Raw genomic sequence first — 20,412 nt, forward strand, 5'->3', positions numbered from 1 at the left:
GTTAGTCAATCACAGCGAGGCTAGTTTGCATAACGTATTCGCGCATTTAATCCAATGCAAATCGTTCGCTATGTCCCATCAACTTCGTACCCCGAATACCACTCTTTTGTTTCCTTGTTAAGCGCAATTGCGTAAATTTGCGAGGACCTTGTGCCTCGCTTATATATGATAGGGGCCAATCGCGAGCGAATCAGTACGTTTTTCGCTTCAACTTTGTTTTCTCATTTCACTACGTTTTTTGGCGTGAAGCGTTCATTTTAATGTCTGATTGGCGGAGCACACCATGCGTCGAAAGGCACAAAGAATTTCTCGAGAATCTTATCACAACCTTGATCGATTGCACCTTCGAAAGTGTGTCCCGTGAAAATCCTGTGTTGAGATGGAGAGAACCGGGTCATCTGCGGGATATTATAAATCTTAATTTGCAGGAAGAGCCCCGCAATCAAGATTGCCTTCTGGAGGTCGCGACTAAGGTTTTTAAGTATAGCGTTAAGACAGGCCATCCTTATTTTATGAATCAGTTATTTTCTGGGTGAGATATCGATAAGAGCATAAGTCTCGTTTCGAATAGAAATCATTTTAAAAATTATTTATAATTTGCAAAGAATTGGATAATTTGATCAAATGCTTATGAAACATATATTCTAACGTCTGAAATTCTTTAATAGTACATATTATTATTTGTATTATTTTAGATCTGAAAAATTTATGGGCCAGATCTGAATAAACAAAATCTAGCACCTTTTATAAAGTGTACAATTATATTACATTTATGAAATTTTTCTTTTTTCCTAATGAAAGTTCAGGTGCAAATAATAAATTAATTTTTAGTATTAATTAAAATCTCTGCCTTTTGTATATCAAGACTGTATACTAGAGAAACAGAAAGTTATGGTCAATGGTTTTTAAGTATATCTACTTCCATATTGCATGTATGTTAACGATACTTTGAATTTTACTTTTAATATTCGCAAAAGCACGTAACAAATCGATGTGTAAAATAATTTTATGTATCTGAACATTAATATTACGATTTGTTTTATTTCTTATAAAATATGATTAAGACTTCAAATGACATTTTTTGCTAAGGTTTAATTATTAACATGAATAATTAAAAAATATTGAACGTAACTTTGTTACTTGCTGTTGAAATTAGAAAATGTGATATATACGCGTTATTGGATAAAAATTGATTTAGATTGGATCCATACGGTTTAGCCGGACAATGGCTCACAGACGCGTTGAACTGTTCAGTGTATACTTACGAGGTGGCACCGGTCTTGACATTAATGGAAAGCACCGTGATTACAAAATTATTAAGCATGTTTTACAAGGAAGAAAATGGTACCACTATCGGAGACGGTCTTTTCTGTCCAGGAGGTTCCTTCGCTAACGGCACCGCCATTAACTTAGCTCGATTTTGGTTCAGGAAGAAAGTTCAATATGTGAGTAATTATTACCTTAATAAACAGCGCTGATATCGCATCGTTTGGTTAATGTAGCAATAAAACCATATTCTAAATTATTTAACAGTATTGCCTGATAATAACCGTGGTATCCATTGGAGATGCAGATTATTGGTCATAAGATTGTATGATAAGACGGAATAAATGGAACAGGTTTTTTCACGTCCGTGATAGTCACTAATTTTGTAATAATAGTTCTTAAAAATTATAATTTTTTTGTACAGAGTGAAAGATGTACAGAGTGTCTTAATAATTCTGCTACAAAACCATATCACCGTTAATTGCAATGAAGAATTAATTAGTTGGTTCGAGGAGAACACGTTTGCTGATGCCAGACATTCTTTTTCATGGTCATATTCTTCATTAAGTATTATGTATTTATGTTTGCAAATGCTTAATTTAACAAATACTTTAATCTTATAAAGCTTTGCATATGAGAGACAAGGTAAGATACTGAGTAGTTTATTATGTCTCGCTGTCTTTCAAATTTGGTGAAATTACAACTAAAATAACTTTTATAGTAAGCATTTCAGACACAGGTACCTTAATCTTCTTGCACAGGGAATACAAAAAACGCGGAATATAAAATATAGGAGATACAAAAACGAGACACCCTGTATATGTATTTTTATCTTCGATATTTCATTTATTTTATATAATTTAGAATTTTTATCTTCAATACATGCAAGCTTTAACAACGTTTAATAATTATAATTAATGGCTTTAATGCAATAAAAAATAACATAAAGTACATATTCTGAAATTTTTTTACGTATTTATGAAGCTTTTTGTAACTAACATTTCGGATTTAATATCTATACTCTGTAATAACTAATATTCATTATTTTTTTGTGTGTTTTAGAACAAAAATATACCATCTATGAAGCTAGTGCTTTTTACATCCGAAGACGCGCATTACTCGATTTCAAAGTGGGGAAACGTTTGCGATATAGAAGTTGTTCTCATAAAGACTGATGATTATGGCAGAATGGATGTCAGCGATTTGAGATTTAATATATTGGAGGAACAAAAAAAGAAAAATTATCCATTTTGTGTTACTGCTACTGCAGGTTCGTTGAACGATAATGTAATAGCGATATGTCATATAAATACACGGGTTCAATCGCTAATAAGTATGTTTATTTTTAGGAACGACGGTTTTGGGCGCGTTCGATCCATTGATCGAGATTGCAGATACTTGCCAGGAATTCGGTATGTGGTTGCATGTAGATGCAGCCTGGGGAGGCGGTTTGGTATTTAGCAAAAAGCACAGTGTACTTTTAAGAGGAATACAAAGAGCAGATTCTATTCTATTTAATCCGCACAAACTGTTGGCCGTTCCTCAACAATGCTCCTTACTTTTGTCTAAACACAAAAGCATTTTTAAGGAAGCTCACTCTAAAGAGGCTCCTTATCTTTTTCAAAAAGATAAATTTTATTCTAGAGATCTAGATGTTGGGGATAAGTATTTGCAGTGTGGACGCAGACCAGATGTGTTGAAATTTTGGTTCATGTGGCAGGCTAAGGTAATTCAGGAATGAAATATTTGGTTTAACTTATCTTTGTTTTTATAAAATCATTTAGTTTATATCTAGTAGATAATTTCTGTTCAGAGATACTCTTTCTTCGAACTCCATGCAAGGTTTCACATGCACCGAACACAACATAAGTCCTACTTGTACGATACATAGGTACCTGTTCTTCCCTTATTAATCTTTAAGTGTTAACCACTTATGCAAATATGTGAAAAACTAGCCTTGGTAGCACTTTTTCCCCCGATCTTCCTATAATTGTGCATCTTGTACTTTGTGGTTTAAGCAAGTGCTACGATGCACTCCGTATGAGATAAGGGTCTGTATGCTATGTTTCAAGTGTTTACCAGTATACTTGTGCATATATTAACTTCCCCTGTTAGGAATGAAGAATGTTCATATTGCATCTATCTCAGTGCATTTTCAAGATCATAAAAGAATCTCCTGAAATTCTCAAGAGAGTCTGACGATAGCAGTGGATTTAGATGAGTAACTTTCAAAGTTTTCATCCCTCACTCACACATATGCATATTATAATATTCTTAATATATATATATATATATTAAAGATTTGAATAATGAATTATTAAATCATAATACTGATAATAATATCATAATACTGTTTGATAAATGCTTAACAAGTAGCATTCCAATCTGTATTATAATTCAGATTTTATTCTCAGTGATTCTATCAAATTTAACATGTCTTAACATTGAATCACAGATAAGACTAAGACAGAATGTTACTATAGTTTAATGTAACAGAGTTTTGACTACTAGTATTTTGTATTTATTCACAAATGAAGTTGTTTTACTGACTCCTATGACATTCACCAACATACATGTCAATAGAAAAACAAACGTGTATCTATACTCTCGTTTCTTCTTTGTTGGAAACACGTAAAAATTTTATTATTACTTTTTATTTGTTAATAGAATATTATTAATGATAATTACTAGAAAAATGAAAAATATTACTGGAAAATATATATTTTATTTCGTTAGTTATTTCAAGATATGTGTATAGTTCCTTCTTTTGACACGCCACAAGAATTAAATGAATTGTGATTCATCAATACATCTATCTAATTATCAGAAATTTATTAGTAATAATACGAATTTGTTATTAACAGTAGTTACGTTATGGTATTAGTAGTTACGTAGTAATAGTAGTTATGGTTTGAAAGTACTATGCTTAAGAAACATTAATGTTTTCTAATATAATCGAAGAAGAAAAGTTTAATAACTCAGTAATTCTGTCTTTCTTGATATTTTTTATATTATATGAAGTCGAAATAATTTCTGTCATCATTTATTTATTTCTTGAGAATTGAATATATTACTTACAGAACTAATAGGAAATTTGTTTCAGGGTACTTCAGGATTTGAAAAGCATATCGATCATTTAATGAAACTTTCAGCTCTCTTCAAAGAAGAAGTTGAGAAAAGAGATGGCTTTAAATTAGTGACGGAACCGTGTTTTATAAATGTGTGTTTCTGGTTTATTCCACCATATCTAAGAATTCAGAATTCAGTTAAGGATTACAAGAAACGATTAAACGAAGTAAGTTGATTAAATTTTTTATATTTTCATCATAATATTTAAATACTAAAAAATGGGATGTTTTAGAACGATGAAATATTCAAATATAATGTATAGAAAATTGTTATACATATAAACATATTTGTAATACATTTAAACAGTTTTTTAAAATATACTTAATGTTTTAAGAAAGTTTAGAATTACTTTAAATGTGCATTTCATCTAAGTTCTAAACCTTTTTTTATAATATATAAATTAAGTCGCCGACAATAAATAATGTTAACAAACTTTAATTATATATATAAATTTGTAAAATGAATTTTTTAATTTTACATACAATTTGCAAATCACTTTCTACAAAATGGAATTAATACTTCTTTTTTTATGTATATTTTATCAGTGATATATTTATAAGAACAGTTAAATTGTAATTATGTTGTATGAGATCATTAAGTACATATTTTGTATTTTTACAAGTTAATTAAAAAATATGATATCGATGGTAGGTACAATAGAAATCTGTACCATCTATGGTAGATAAGCAGTTTCATCCTTATCAGATAAAGATAAAAATTTCATTTTATAACAGTCATTTCGCTTTTACTAGCAGTTAATAACTTACAACCTAAAAATATGTATGTATCTAATGTTGATTACCACTCCTATCGAACAATGTTTATTCTTGAAGATAAATCAATGTATAAAGCTTAAAATATTACAAGGATAATATATCACGAAAATATATTTAATAAAAATTTATTTATTTTAATAGGTTGCACCAAAGTTAAAAGAAAAAATGATCAAAAGGGGTAGTTTGATGATCAATTATCAACCACTGCACGAAAAACCGAATTTCTTCCGTTTTGTTATTCAGAATTCAGGCGTAGATATAAAGGATATTCTCTACGTCTTTGACGAAATGGAAAACCTTGGAGAATCTATGTGATAATTTACGGTATATGCATAGCTCGATGTTATGATCTTCTAAATGTTTATATATAGTTCTTATTTAATTATATTGCAATTCAAACAAAAGGTTGTGCCGTCATATTTTTATTTCCATTTCACCTGTCAATCTGCATTTCTATAATACGATTCACTATAACGCTGAAAAATTGATTCTTTGTACGCTGTAATTAAAAATGTTGTATTGTGTTTGACAAATATTCCGACGACAGAACTTTATCAGGTTGCCTCCGAAAGAACTAATGAATTCCAGCCACGAAAATCAATTCGTCTCGGTTAAATAGGCGAAACCTGGTAGCCGCCGGTCGATCTGATTAAGGAAGGGACTGCTACTAAATTTCTAATATCAAGATACGAAGTTAATTGGTGACTGCCTTCGTTGTAGATCGTAGAACAGCGACGTACCGACTAATCCTGATTCAAGTGACAGCATATCGAGAAGCCCTATGTGTATCTATAATACTAAGTTTGTACTATGTGGAGCATACAAACTACTGTTTGCAACCATCGTAGCACAGTTTTTCCTTTGAAACCAACAGAATCCTTTGACGCTTAATCTTGTCGAAATGGAACGCTTATTAGTACTGCAAAACTTTTCTAATGATATTTTCATGTAACGTTGTTCGTTTAAATGCTTTACTATATCATCCTAGGGAAAGAAATGGACCGGTAATTTCATTAATTCCTTGGCGTACAACATCATTATCGTTTTATTTCAAGTGCGTTTTCATTGTTCATATTTGCGTTTGATTCGCAATAAGCCGTGTTAATGAAATAATGTTTAATTACCAGTATCATTGATTCGTATTGGGCAATTTTAGCAAACGGTATAAAATATCTGTATGCATAATTAATTATAAAAGCATGTGCAACGATTAATAGTCATGAAATTTTGCAAAACCGCGGTAACTTATAAATTGTAAGATTAAACGAACTTGCGTTAACATAATACTGACAAAAGCCTATTACACGTGTCAACGCTGGTTCATTCTTTAATTTATCATTTCATTTCCAAGGAACCATATGATATAACAGAAATAAATTTACCTAATATACGTATAATCGTAATCTATCTTTGCATTTGCAAATGCATTTTTAAATCATTTATTTCACATATTCATTTCGCTCTAAATTTACATTCTTTAATTTTACATTAGCTACAAAACATAAAACTATCGTTATGTTATTATAATTCTAACTAAAAAAAAAAAAAAAAAAAAATATCAGAAAGATTTCTTTGAACCATAAATTCCATATAACTTACTAAATGTTTGTTTAAATTTAGTTCTTTCGTAGTTTCAACATTTTATTTTAATGATCTATTTGTAAGCAATATTTCTTGTTCTACTAGTCTTGAATGCGTTTCTTTATCGTATTAAAATAGGGTGTGCGAGAAACCCTTTGCAGGGAACTGTGCTTGTGTGTTACGTTCCTGTTCCCGAGTCACTGCTAGGGGTGCTTGCCCTGCGGATGAACTTAGACAGTAGGTTGCCGCCACGAAAGACGGTGTTAACGTCGATAGTCAGTCACTATTCGAATCGTTCAGTAACCCGAATGTCAGTCGATATCTTCAAACTCGACGGCCAAGATGGGAAGGCTCTCCCAATTCATGTGCCACAGGTATTGCTTTTTTTCTTTTATTTCTCAAGTCTAATCGACAGTAAAAATTTGTCAAAGCCACTTACACTTGTCAAAAGTAGTAGTTGTCGAAAATTTCAAATTTATTTCGAGTGAAATAATATCGTATAATTTTGGATAAAAGTTGTGTGCCGATTTTTAAGAAATCAATCGTTCAAACGAAGTGTTATTATTCGGATTATAAGTAAAAAGTTGCGAATCGTGGCGAATTTAATTATCGTTGTTGGGAGAACAACGTATTTAGTTTTGTATTTATTACTGTGGTTTTCGAATATATTTTCATTTTAAAGGTAAGTATAATTCGATATGATTAATTTAATATGGTGATAGCAGTAGTGATAGTAGGTTATTCGATCACTGACATTTAACTACATCAAGTACAATCATATACATACAAATATATCATCGTACAATACAAAGTCATTACTCTATTTAATGTCTATAAGCTCGTACTTTTCTTATTTCTGTGATGTTGTTGATTGTTTTTCGATGAATAAACTAGCTCGTCATTTTTTCGTTCTACAGGATTGTACTTGATTTTTCTAATTATTTGTAAGATCGTCTGGGACATTTTCTTTGTTATTTGCAGAAAGTGGGATTCTTAGAAACGTATCGTTACATCATGGAAGATGCAGCAGGTTAGCTTCCTTCGATTTAATTGAAAACATAGAATATTTTAAATACCGTGGGACCTCGTTTGACCGACTTTGCTTGACTGGAGACCAAAGTAACCTGGATATTGCCTGGATTTGCTAGAAAATTGCCATGAATGTTTTTCATTTTATGAAATTTCACTAGCATTATAATAAAACACGGTTGTCGTGATTAGAGTGGCAAAATTTATATATAAAACTTACAAGAACATTTATTTTAGACATGTACTTGGCAAAAAATTAGTATATACGGTATGAATAATTATTTTTAACATATAGCTAATGTTAAAAAATGCCTGCATTAAATATCGAGTAATACTAACGCAATGAATAATTGACTGAATAATTATTTAAATAATTTTGTCACCTCCGTTCAATCGGGGTTCCTTTTTGGTTTGTAATTATTTCTAATTTATTATTAAATGTAGCTGAATAGCGAATGTAGGATTGAAATCTCAAGTTGATAATTTCAATTTGTTAGATCTGTATTTTATGACATATACGTTCTACAATTAAATAGCACTGTATATTATATTTTATAGCCTTTTTGAATCTTCCATTTTAGATTCCAGAGTAGCAGATTGGTTCTTAATGGGCAGTCCATTTCCATTGCTAGGAATTATACTTCTTTATCTGCTCTTTGTTCTTCGTTTTGGGCCTTTGTTTATGAAAAATCGAAAACCATACAATCTAAATAAGTTTATGATTTGTTATAACATCTCTATGGCCATCGCGAGCGCAACTGTATTTTACGGGGTGAGTTCATCCGAAATAACTTACTATATCACGTTCTATTCATCCGAAATAGTCTAATGTAATAGTTAATTGTCGTTAATTAATAATTTTCATATAATTTGGAAAAATGACTTATTCCTTATCGTCGTTATGGTACGATTACTATTCTTCAAAACGATTAATATATTTTTATATTTAAAGCTACTTACCTCGGGCTTCACCACTAAATTCTCTCTCGGATGCGAGACTCATGTCATTTCAAACGACCCTGACTCTTATCGCGTAAGTACCACAGTCATTAAACAAACGCGAATTTCGATATTACGAAAGTTATGTCGTATTTAATAGACGGCTCGATGGGTGTGGAGGCTCTTAATGTTGAAAGTCCTCGAGTTGAGCGACACCGTTATCTTCATTCTCAGAAAAAAATACAACCAAGCGTCTTTTCTTCACGTTTATCATCACACGTCGACCGCTTTCCTTTCGTGGATAGCCTGCAAATTTGTCCCAGGTAAATCTTTAGACATACGCGTAAATTTACCTGTAACTTCAATTTCATACAAATGATTATGCTACTATATTATAGTACTTAATACTTTTACAGTCGACGATTTCTTTATCTCGTTTCGCTATGGTTTCGTATCGCGCGGATCGATAATTTCAATATGTTTAAATGTACGTATAACAATCGAAGGGTTCGCAACAAAAGCGATCCTGTCAATGTTGGTTTTTCCTCAAATCTCGTAACAGTAACAAAGCTAGTAATAAAGCAGACGAAGTATTATAAGGAAATTGTACAAATTACGAGTCATTCGACTACTCTATTTGGTTCGACATTATAAAATCGTAAACAAGAAATCTATAATCTGCAATTTGCAACTCGTCAATTCATTATATATCGTTAGGTGAGAGATTATTACGCAAGCGTATCTTAATTCTTCTAACTATATATTATTTGTCGATTCTAAAGAAAGCTTAACAAATATTACTTCTAGTCATCGTAATTTCTTTATTATTGTTACTACTGTATAATCGCCGATTTCAAAAGATCTCATTATATTTGCAAATACTACGATTCCCGTAGTTATCTCTCATAGCTTTGTAAATGGTTCGCGCAAACAATTTCATTTCAACTATTACAGCGCACCGAGCTACCCGAAAAAGACTCGTATGAGTGGAAATTAAATTGCGCCACGACGTATCAAATTTACCTATTAAGCCGATGCAAAATGGCCATGGTATAAAACACAGAGGAACATGTACGAGCGAATTTCCAACAGTCGTAAATAAAATTCTCCTCTTGCAAAAAATTCATTGCGCGACCATGTAACTTTGTTACAGGCTTCCAACTATTTTCCATCCCTTTCTTCCGAACGTGTTAAACGCTCCTTGTTATTTACAGGCGGCATGTGGACGTTCACGATTATGCCAAACTGCATCGTGCACGTGATTATGTACACCTATTATCTGCTCGCCTGCTTGGGCCCACAAGTGCAAAAGAGGATCGCGCCTTGGAAACAATATATTACGGGGTTACAAATGGTACGTTCCCATTTTCTATCTGACTCCGCTATCTGCCATGCTACGTACACATGGCCCGCAATGCATATATCGTCGGCGGTGTTTCGTTGCGCTCGCTGAATTGCCCTGCTGGAAGCGTTATTCGCTCATTTCACCGTGCACCGTCGCGTATCGCGTAATCGCAAAATTACATTCGCTGTCCTGCAGCGAATTTTTTAAACGTGAAATTGCTATTGACGTTGGACCGTCGCGACCGGTTATACGCAACTGGCTAAGTAAATTAATCTATATAAGCGAATAACGCGGTGTAGAAAATCCCGATCCACCGTGGACAATTCGTTGATCGATTGGTGAAACTGTTTGCGAAACTGGTCGATTGGATAATGGTAATAGTATAGAGTTGGCGTCGCTGTGACGGTGAGTCAATGAGAGCAGGGGGTGGAATTTATGATGCGTCGAGAAGCTGCGAATCCGTGTCGTTCGAGGGATTCGATATTAGTTAGAATTTTATGATTCGGAATAGTTTTTATGAAAAAGCGCGTTGTATCTCGACCTTATTTGAAATTCTAATTTATATTTCTCTTATGTCGAAGCTGCAAACGATTCACTATTTTTCTTATTTACGAACGTTACATTTCTTTCGCGTTTCTTTCCTTACATTTTTCTGTACTTTTTCTACTTTGCCCGATTATTACGCCATTATCTTGTCGGAAATCATTTTTTAATCTTTTACTATTTGTTATCCCGATTGTTATCGTGCATTTATGAAGATAAAGACGTACGTATTAATTGTACGTAGTTGTACCTTAACTCATGCCTTTGATATTTATTAGCGAACTTTTATTCGACTTCCTATATTTCTTCTCTATATATTCTTATTATTATAAATTGTATTATAATACAATATTTCATTCTTTTGAAGTAAACTTTGATTAAAATTTTAATGAATATTTAATGTTACTATTGTCACGTATCCTACGTGTTATACACATCTCTAAACACTGCTTAATTATTTAACGCATAAAATTATTATTCACGTCGCGTCGGTATAACGTAAAAACAATTACTTCCAGTGTAATATTTATGCGAGAAACGATATATTCGTTCAGAGATGTATAACAGTCTTAAAAAAAGATTGATCAACCGGTTGAATGGCAAAGAATTCAATATGCTCTACCCAAACCAATCGTTGTAGTTACACTGAAATTATTCTTTATATTTTCACTGACGTGCCAAGAATCATAGACGAAATGCATATAGTCATAAAATATAAATGTCAAAAAGGTATACGACGGTTGCAGAGTAAGGAAGTATCGGAAATAAATCACGTTTCTATGCAAATCTTTTTGTTTTATCTCGAATTCATCTGAATATCACGTAGCATGAGTTTGACGAAAGCAATTTTGTATAATAGTTCTAACATTTCATATCACAGATTTTGATTTTTGAATAAAAAAGGCAGGATCATTTCGTAACGAGCAACTCTCTTTCCAAGAATTCCTTTTCGTTTGCTTGTCCATTAAATCAGTTTTGTAAATGGAATATATGCGAAAATAGTGCGATTAAAATGACTGTTTTTTTTTTATTAAAGTCTCGAAAATCAGCCACAAGTCATCGTCCGATATGATTGAGATTATCGATCGTTCCGTTTCTTAGTTATTGAGTGATATTTAAAAATGAATTTGATAAGTTCACATTTCAATTAAATTTGTAATACGTGAATCAATATCCGTTTAAGATCGAGCGAATTATTATGGAAATGCGTAATTTTATCTAACAATCCTTTTAGTCACAGTAATTTTTTTCAATTATATCAACTTTTATGATTACGAGTTCCAAATAACTAAATAAATAATTATGAGTTCTAATTTCACATCAGGTTCGTTCGCACTTACATTAGAAGATTTTCTTAACCCATTGAATTGATTTATTCCAGAAATTTTATTCCAAATTTATCATGTTCGTTCACGAAGTTTCATCCTCCTGCGGTTTCCTAATAAGGCATCAGTTTCGTCAGCACGTGAGTCTATTTCTAAAGACTTTGTAATAATGCATCAAGTTGGTTTTCTAGTCGTCGATATTTCCAGCGATTTCTATTTCCACAGATTAAATCCGGTGTTCCATGATTTTGGTCAAATACTTTCGTAATATATTGGCAAACCGTACGAACTGTTTTAGAAAAATGAAAACCTTTGCGCTTTTAAATATTTTAAACCAATTTATTTTAAATACTGCAGGAAGTAATATTTATAAATGTTGGATAGGTTCTAAGGATATATCTTTTACTATAAAATTGTAATAGTGGTGCTACCTATACGGTACCGTTAAATCGTAAAAGGTTAAAATATTTCCAGGGTTCTCTTTTACAGTAATTTATTAAGCAATAATATTAGTGAATTGAAGAGTTATAATACAAATTATTCGTTACAGTATTCTATTCTACAATAATTTTACTTCTTAATTTGCAGCTTGAACAATTTCACGTGCTTGATTAATAAAGTCACTATGATACAAGGGAATTTATTAATAACTTGTAACTTATGAATTATCAAATTTTGTTAACAGTATTACGTTAGTTTAATTGTACAGGAATTTATAATATCATTATAATATTTTAAAATTCAAAAACTGACTTAATTCTCATTTATTGTTAGCGATGATACTTGTCAAAGAAAAAGAGACGACAGCTGTCAGATTTTTCACTGATAACATTATTATTTTCGACGAAATTGTAAAAAGAGAAATTCCTAGACACCTTAATCGAACAATACCGATAGTCAAATACCGCGTTGTTATCTGTTATCGGCATGCTCTTAGCTAAAGTGATTGCGCAATTGAAAATTTCATTCGAGTCACGGATTAAACCAGAAATCGTGGAAAAATGGATAAAAAGCTGTTCGAACTCCGTTCGAGTACTTTGGGAAACAATAAAACGCGGCCACGCCTTCGACCACCGAATCTCCATTGTTAAGAGATGCAATATGTTTTCGTGGACGAGAACGAAAAAGAAAAAAACGTAGGTATTCGTTACGAACAGGTTGTCGAACTAGGTATACGTATGTATAGGGTGTATCAAAATAGTTAAGCAGAAATTAGAACACGGAATGTTAGACGGAAAGAAAATAAGAAATTTTCACATTATCGATTCTAACATCGATAATTTTGATATCCGAGAAAATTATAATATCCAGCAAGAAGAATGTCAGAATTCGACAACTAATTTAATATTTCTATAAATAGTCGATAATAAAATACTCATAGAATTCCCATCAGAGTGACAATGTTCTGTCAGAATGACAAGTATACGAAAAAATAAATAATGCCAGAAAAAAAACATGCTTTTACCGATATATTTTCCAAGAAGATCATTCAGATCCCTTAAAAAATATCGTAGCAAGATTATACAATTGTCATGAAAAATTACAAATTGATCTTAACGAGATCTTAATCGTTCTTGTATAGTTCTAGCGTTAAACGTTTCTGTTTAACATTTTTGACGTAACCTGTATGTATGTTTCGCGTTTAGTCCGTATATTGGCTCGCATTTGGCTTGCCTAACTCGATAACCGGGTTTTTGCACTGGGAGTTGAAAGGGTTGTAAGTGCCCGATGTGGAATTACACGTGTACTGGCGGTGATTCGATTTGCGTTTCGAGTCCCGGCAGGAAACAACGGGTTAGGCGCACGGGAAAAGGGGCGACTGTTGGGGCTTTTTAATTAAATAATCCGTTGGTGAGCAACTTTTATTTCTCCGTGAGATATCTACGCGACGATTTATCGGGTTACGCGGTCATTTAATTTCGAGTTGAAAACGTTTCATGCTGCGACGAGTGGAACTGCAGCTACGAATAAAGAGTACCGCGACAGACTAGAGTGTCATTTTACTTACAACACAATGAGAGGCCTTATTAAGCTTCGTCGTGCATGAACAACGTTGTTTTTGTTTCACGCTACTATTTCGAAGCGACCATTCGTTGTGATCTTATCGTAGGATTCCTTCTTTTCTTCCTTTGCCGCTCTTTACATTCCAAATTTTATATTTTACTTGAATAGAAAATTTTTAGCAAAAGTCTTCGATATTAGATCGTCCTACGCATTCGTGTCATGATGCTAATACGTATACGTGATATCTTCATATAGTTTACACATGTAATTTATATATCTAATATAGTTTATCAACACAGTGATAAGTAGGCTGCAGTAGACTACAAAGATAAAGAGATACGTTTCGTCTACTAAATATTACAATAAGTACATTAGCCATGTTAAAGTATACTTGATAAAATTTCAAACTCCATTTTTCTCGAAAACTAAACCTCAAATGAACAAATTTTATTCCATATTTTGTCGCACCCTGTATATAATTCTTAATTATGTGTATCACGCCAAAAGTAAAAAAACGTTTTCTTTTATGATTTCAGTTCCAGTTCATAATCATGATATGTCATATGTTCCAAACTTTGTTACCTAGTTGCGAGCCAAATCGGAAACCAATAGCTTATATCTACATGTCGCAGATTCTTGTCATGTTTTGCATGTTTTGCGATTATTACAAGAAATCATATCTGCGAAAAAAGACGGAATAGAGATTTAGAGTGACACAAAAGTTGGGGTAAGTTACAATATATCGTATAATACGTATTTCTTTTTTCTTTCTAAACAGAATTATTCCTCCATTAAAATTTGTTGGATCAACAAACTATCGAGCATTTACATAAATTTCTCAATTTGTATCATTTACAAATTTTATATATTTATCTTAATACAACAATATATTTTAGAGAATTGTATTCATTGCTGAAAGTAATTGGTTTTAATAGGATCGTTTCAGTAATTATACAGGAATACCATTTCAATCGAATATTCTTAGTCAACCAGAAACATATTTACATTATTCAGCCTTTGTTTCACGTGCCTGTATTACGACTCAATTAAGCATAGAATTATAATTATTCGAAAATGATATTCCAATCGTTATTATGGCAATAAATTTTCACCAAATTTGCCAATTATTACTCCATATATCGATTATCGTGTAACTCTTACAATTATTTCATTACCACCAATGTATCGATTACGGTGTTTTAATTTTACTAGAGTATCAATTTGATATCAATTAATCGCCACAATAAATTCATACGCATGTACCATAATGACCGTTTCATTTGAATAGTTGCCTTTTATGCCGGCAGGTAATTTCGGATTACACGCTGTTCGAATGCTTCCTTCAAAATCGTAGAATCCATCATCGAAGAGGCGTCTCTGCATGAACATAATTTCATGGAAAATTAAAATGGAACAATCACGAACGATTACGTTTGATATACCGCACTGGTGGAACCTATTAGACAGAATATATTAGCATAGGATACGATATAAGATCAAAATTCTTTCTCTTAAATGTTGCTTTACAAATATGTATACCGCTTACTGCGAAAATGATTAATTATCATCAAAATCAAAATTAATACACTCGTACGTATTTTAAATGAATCCTTCAATATATCGAATTTTTTTTGAAGAGGTTTAATGAAATATATAGACATAAGGAATTTAAAATATACAAAATTTTTAATAATCACTTATGCTAATTGTTATAATTAGTCAAACATAGATGCATTTTACCAGTAGTATGCAGTTTTTCAATAAAAAAAATAAACGATATCTAAACATTTTATTTTTGTTCCCACTTGATGAAGGGCGAGCAAGTAGACACGTCGAAAAGTAAACTTTCTAACTAGTTGTTGAATGTATGATTCAAGTATATACACAGATTTTTAATTACATTTTTCGTTTTCAAAAACAACGAACTAAATACAGAACGTGTATGGAAGGATTTGTGTTTATAATACTGTTGGGTATAAAGAGGTTGATATAAACGACATTGCTCGGCTTTGTTAGAAATAAAATTACTTATGGATGTTAATTATTTGACATTATTTTTAAACGAACAAACACACCAAAAAATTGATCAAGGTATAGGAAGTTTCCATCAACTTATATTAAAGTGTAAGACAACGATACGACGTAGATGAGCAAGTAGGGACAGACTACCAATTGTCAGACGTAACCTGTAATCAAATAACGAGAGCTATAACTTGTGAAGTTTTAACAAGTCTAACGAGTTGAACGCATGTTTCGATTAAAAGTTACTTAACTTAATAAGAAAATATAAAATTTCTCGGAAACAATATCATGTAAATTGCTCAAATAACTTTTAATTCATTCCTTCGGGAAATAGAAACTTTTCTTTATCCCTTGTAGTAATTCAACTACTTCTCCATGCCACTAGAAAGTTTAATGAATGGCCCAGTACTACTAACGCAGTGTTATCAATCAACTTTTAATAAGCAACTTTCATAGTCGTATGTGAAAATTGAAACTATGATATAATTTTTTATATTATTTCTTAATCATTATTGATTCTTAAAGGCTATGTAAATTTTCTTTTAGCATTATCGTCCCATTGTAAGACTATAGCGATGTTATTTGTAATTATCGCAAATAATACCTCTCTTTACTATTTCGTTTAATACTGAATAACAATGAAACACTTGTATTTGTTGATTTTATTGGTTTTCACGCTCAAAAAACTGCACTGGAGTGAAATTTCGTTCATGATAGCATAAACGTGATTTCCTTTAACAACAGCCTTTAAAAGTTAATATTAATTACCTATAAATACATTAACAAATAGATCGACAGTATAATATTTTGATAACGACAATTTATTAATAATAATTAAGAAATAATATAGATATAAGACTATGTAATAACATATTTCCAATAATTATTTTTTTCAAACTTGTTTTTCTCTAACTAATTGTATTTTTTCCTTCTTTTTTAATCATTACGATGAACCATTAACGATCAATGTATGATTTCAGTTAAAAAAGTGAAGATGACCTTAAAATCTCGGAAACTCCTCCAGATGTGAAAATATTATTACTGCCATATTATAATCCCCTCTATACTGAACAACTTTTATTAATATAGCCTTTTTTCATATCTCGAAAAACAACGTAGATATTCAAGCGTCGATTCTTATTCTATCACCCTGTATATCTTTTTTCGTGAAAAGTTATACGCATCGCTCTCGTATATGGCTGCGTTCCCTCTGATGGACACGCGTGTTTAGGGGGATGGTATTACAGCCGTCGTTTTCCTGTTCGACCAAAATTAGCATAGAGGATTAGCGCGTCTGTGGCTTAAAGTCGACACGCATGGTTGCACGCCGATAAGAGTTTATTAACGCCGGCTGTGTTTATCTTGCAATTTTGACCGGCCCGAAACCCTATAAACCTACCCTCGACTTTCTCTCACCAAATTTAGGGTAAGCTGATTCAGTATCCCGTGTTAGAAACGATTATAAAAATCAAATTTATTAAAGGCGATGGACTATTTCGATCAACAATTTCTTTGATAGTGGATAGAGAATAATAGATAGAAAGTTGACAGCAATAAAAATTGAATTCCATAAAGATCATTTCGACTTGTTTCTATCTGCATAAAAATGAATCAACTATTCGTATTCATTTATAGCATGCATTAGTAATCTATTTCGTGCATTTTTTTTTAGCCATACGTAAACGTTCAATGTAGTATGAAATCGGGCGATATTGTAGGTCTAACAAAAAGTTCGAGTATTATTCTCTTCATATTTTCCATTTTCCTTCTTTCTAGCTTTTTAATAAAACTCTAAATATACCGGCCATTAAAATCTTTTACAGAAATAGAACTGCACAATATTTCGAAATTTTCAGCAAAGTTATATTAAATGAAAAATACTAAATTAAATAATTTCTTTGGGAAACTAATCGAATAAATTGCTTTAAAAGCAGAAAGAGCGATGTCATACAACATAAGCAGAATTACCTTCTTTTTTTGCTTTCTATCCCACTTTGTAATGCTTTAACAGAGAATCGCTATTCCTTTTACTGAATTAATAATATCAAAGAGCCGCGAATGCATTACTTTTGCTGTGAAGTATTAAACGCGGGTGCGTGCGTCCTTCGTGGTGGCATGCAATACTTACAACTATGAAAGAGAAAGGGGCAAATCCTTTCGTCTGAAATGTGTGACCGTACAACCAGCTACCTCGCCTTTACTCCATGAATTTATTTTTTAGACCTCGTGAGGTTTGTTCATGTCCGACACTGTGAAGCTTTTGTCGTGCCACAACTTCTGCGATTTGCAAATTTCAAGCAGTCACAGGAACCATCCTCTTTTCTACGGAAAATATTGGTGAGTTCCGTATAGCGAGCTGACGTCGAGGAATAGTTTTATAATTTCAAGTAATTTTTGAACTTTTGTTATAAATACTCAACGCATAAATATAAGACATTCTGTATATCTTTATATTCACACGAATATGAACATCACGGAAGAAAAAGACGATTAGTATGTCTTTGTTGATTCTCTGAATTTAATGTAATCGTATGATTAAACAAGAGGAGAATTGTTATTTAATATAATTAGAGATAAAAGCAATCCGTTGGATTCAAAGATGTAAATCTTTTACAAATAGATGGAAGATTGACAGAATTTTGTATTATATTTATACAGAAAGTTCCCCATTTTGTCTTTCACTACGAATGAAAGTATCCATTCCTCTTTTTGATATGTTTTTAACCATTTCCAAAAGCTTTATTTTTATTGCGTTTGAATGACGACGGAAAATCTGCACGGTTCTCATTTTCCAAAAAACTAAACACAAAATCTGGGTAGACCTCCTCATTGTTGCTTCAGCCCAGTCTCTCGATCATTACGGTGTTTTTTCATTTGGAAACAGAAGCTTGCTAGTTTAATGTCAGTTAGCTGTTCGCGTCGTGTAATTTCTGTGCCATTTTAATATTTAAAAATCACCGTGATTATAAGAGAAACGACGAACTAGTAGAAATTTTCGTTTCAAATTAAAAAATTCAGCTCACAGATTTTTCTTCGTAACGTATAACATTTATACACAAATATATATTATATATAAATGTATATTTATAGTAAAAGTTTAATGTTGGTGATGGCAAACTGTTGTTATACAATTTGTAATGCCGAAAAAGATGGACCATGTTTTTTACAAAATGTTTCAAATGTAAATATTTAAAATTGTTCCACCATTAAAATTATCAATAGCTACTACATGGAACTTGTACTAAGTCAAAATGGAAGATAAGTATATACATATATGAAAAAATATATAATGCAAGGGGAAAATAAATCTTTATCGACGCATATATTTTGCAAAAGATCACTTAAATCTTCCAAAATGTATAGAATAAAAAACAAAGTAATAGAAAGAATTTACAGGGATACACGATTATGGAAACTTTATTTGCATTTTCTTTTTCAAAAAATAATCTTCTTGATCCTCATTCATACCATTCTAGAAAATGATAACCAATCTTCGTATTTTACAAAATTAATATCTATTCATTTTTACGGACACGCTACATATTTTAGTTCGCAGGTGTTGCTCGTTCCTGCAGTTACAAACTTATGTATGTATATACATATATGGCTGAAATAAGTAATATGCCATTTATTTTCTGGGTGTGACGTCACCCACCCAAGTGACCTCCACTTCTTTTCAGGCATTCGCATCTGCTATGCGCTTTATGCATGAGATGCAGTATATTTTTAGGAATATTACAAATTTCTAAGTTCTTCTACGTCAAGTGAGCAGTGCAAGTTATACTTTATAATTTAATAGTTTTCCCCTTTGTTTTATAAAACCGAGAATCTATCATCGAAAACACGATTTCACAAGCTTTAGATTCCAGAAATATTTCACGTTCGCGTTAAATCTTCGTATCATCGATTAGCCGTTCTTTCGTTAAAAGTATCATTACCATAAGCATCATCGTTTTTCACTTCCATTTTGCACAGAATATAAATCATCCAGCCATGAAACCAGCTGCCGTGCAATTGCATCGCACAGCCTAGAAACGGCGTCATTTTTTATCGTTCGAAAATTTTAATTTTCTTTTCGGACTCTCATTACTGGCGGGTCGCGCGTGGTCGTGATTCTTTTGCAGCGGCGCCAATATCGCGAAATTTATAAGACAGTGTGCCGCTACCATATTGCGGGGCCACACTGTGCGACGTAACTGCTTGCTTAAATACCGACCAAACGCATACATACGTCTGGCGGATACAACGAGTCAGAGCGTGGCCAACTTCCGGCCCTTTGGCACGATACGACGATTCGAAAGCTCGTTCGAATCGCCCGCCGTAATCGTATATCTCTTACCGTGCCAGGCCGCCACTTCCACTCTTGGATAATTATGGCACACCTCATGAAACAGGCTTTCGTTGTCAAGGAAAGAATATATTAAATATAATATATTCCTTTGTTGGTTATAGA

At 32.2% G+C, this 20,412-nt stretch overlaps 2 protein-coding genes across 2 annotated transcripts; both read left to right on the forward strand.

Annotated features, from left to right (window-relative positions):
• Positions 1-177: 177 nt before the first annotated feature.
• LOC138185882 (cysteine sulfinic acid decarboxylase) lies at positions 178-5,575 on the forward strand. The gene is made up of 6 exons (XM_069125202.1): positions 178-532; positions 1,199-1,445; positions 2,329-2,536; positions 2,616-2,992; positions 4,370-4,561; positions 5,313-5,575. The coding sequence occupies exons 1-6, from the start codon at positions 261-263 to the stop codon at positions 5,484-5,486; spliced, it is 1,470 nt and encodes a 489-aa protein (XP_068981303.1). The 5' UTR covers positions 178-260; the 3' UTR covers positions 5,487-5,575.
• Positions 5,576-6,598: 1,023 nt separating this feature from the next.
• Positions 6,599-17,971, forward strand: LOC138185884 (very long chain fatty acid elongase 1). Its single transcript, XM_069125205.1, has 8 exons — positions 6,599-7,126; positions 7,734-7,782; positions 8,363-8,553; positions 8,734-8,814; positions 8,881-9,043; positions 9,935-10,074; positions 14,474-14,664; positions 15,245-17,971. Exons 1-7 carry the CDS (start codon positions 6,977-6,979, stop codon positions 14,636-14,638), a joined length of 939 nt encoding a protein of 312 aa, XP_068981306.1. The 5' UTR covers positions 6,599-6,976; the 3' UTR covers positions 14,639-14,664; positions 15,245-17,971.
• The last annotated feature ends 2,441 nt before the right edge of the window (positions 17,972-20,412 follow it).

The sequence above is a fragment of the Bombus flavifrons genome, chromosome 13, assembly GCF_040668555.2.
Source record: "Bombus flavifrons isolate JBK064 chromosome 13, iyBomFlav1_principal, whole genome shotgun sequence".
Lineage (NCBI taxonomy): Eukaryota > Metazoa > Arthropoda > Insecta > Hymenoptera > Apidae > Bombus > Bombus flavifrons.

What these genes read in the sequence shown, in the direction of transcription:
- LOC138185882 (XM_069125202.1), top strand. Translation starts at nt 261, where the DNA reads ATGTCTGATTGGCGGAGCACACCATGCGTCGAAAGGCACAAAGAATTT. An exon ending in ATGAATCAGTTATTTTCTGG is followed by an intron (nt 533 to 1,198) that starts GTGAGATATCGA and finishes AAATTGATTTAG; the next exon opens with ATTGGATCCATACGGTTTAG. An exon ending in TCAGGAAGAAAGTTCAATAT is followed by an intron (nt 1,446 to 2,328) that starts GTGAGTAATTAT and finishes TGTGTGTTTTAG; the next exon opens with AACAAAAATATACCATCTAT.
- LOC138185884 (XM_069125205.1), top strand. Translation starts at nt 6,977, where the DNA reads ATGAACTTAGACAGTAGGTTGCCGCCACGAAAGACGGTGTTAACGTCG. An exon ending in GCGCAACTGTATTTTACGGG is followed by an intron (nt 8,554 to 8,733) that starts GTGAGTTCATCC and finishes TTATATTTAAAG; the next exon opens with CTACTTACCTCGGGCTTCAC. An exon ending in AGCCTGCAAATTTGTCCCAG is followed by an intron (nt 9,044 to 9,934) that starts GTAAATCTTTAG and finishes TGTTATTTACAG; the next exon opens with GCGGCATGTGGACGTTCACG.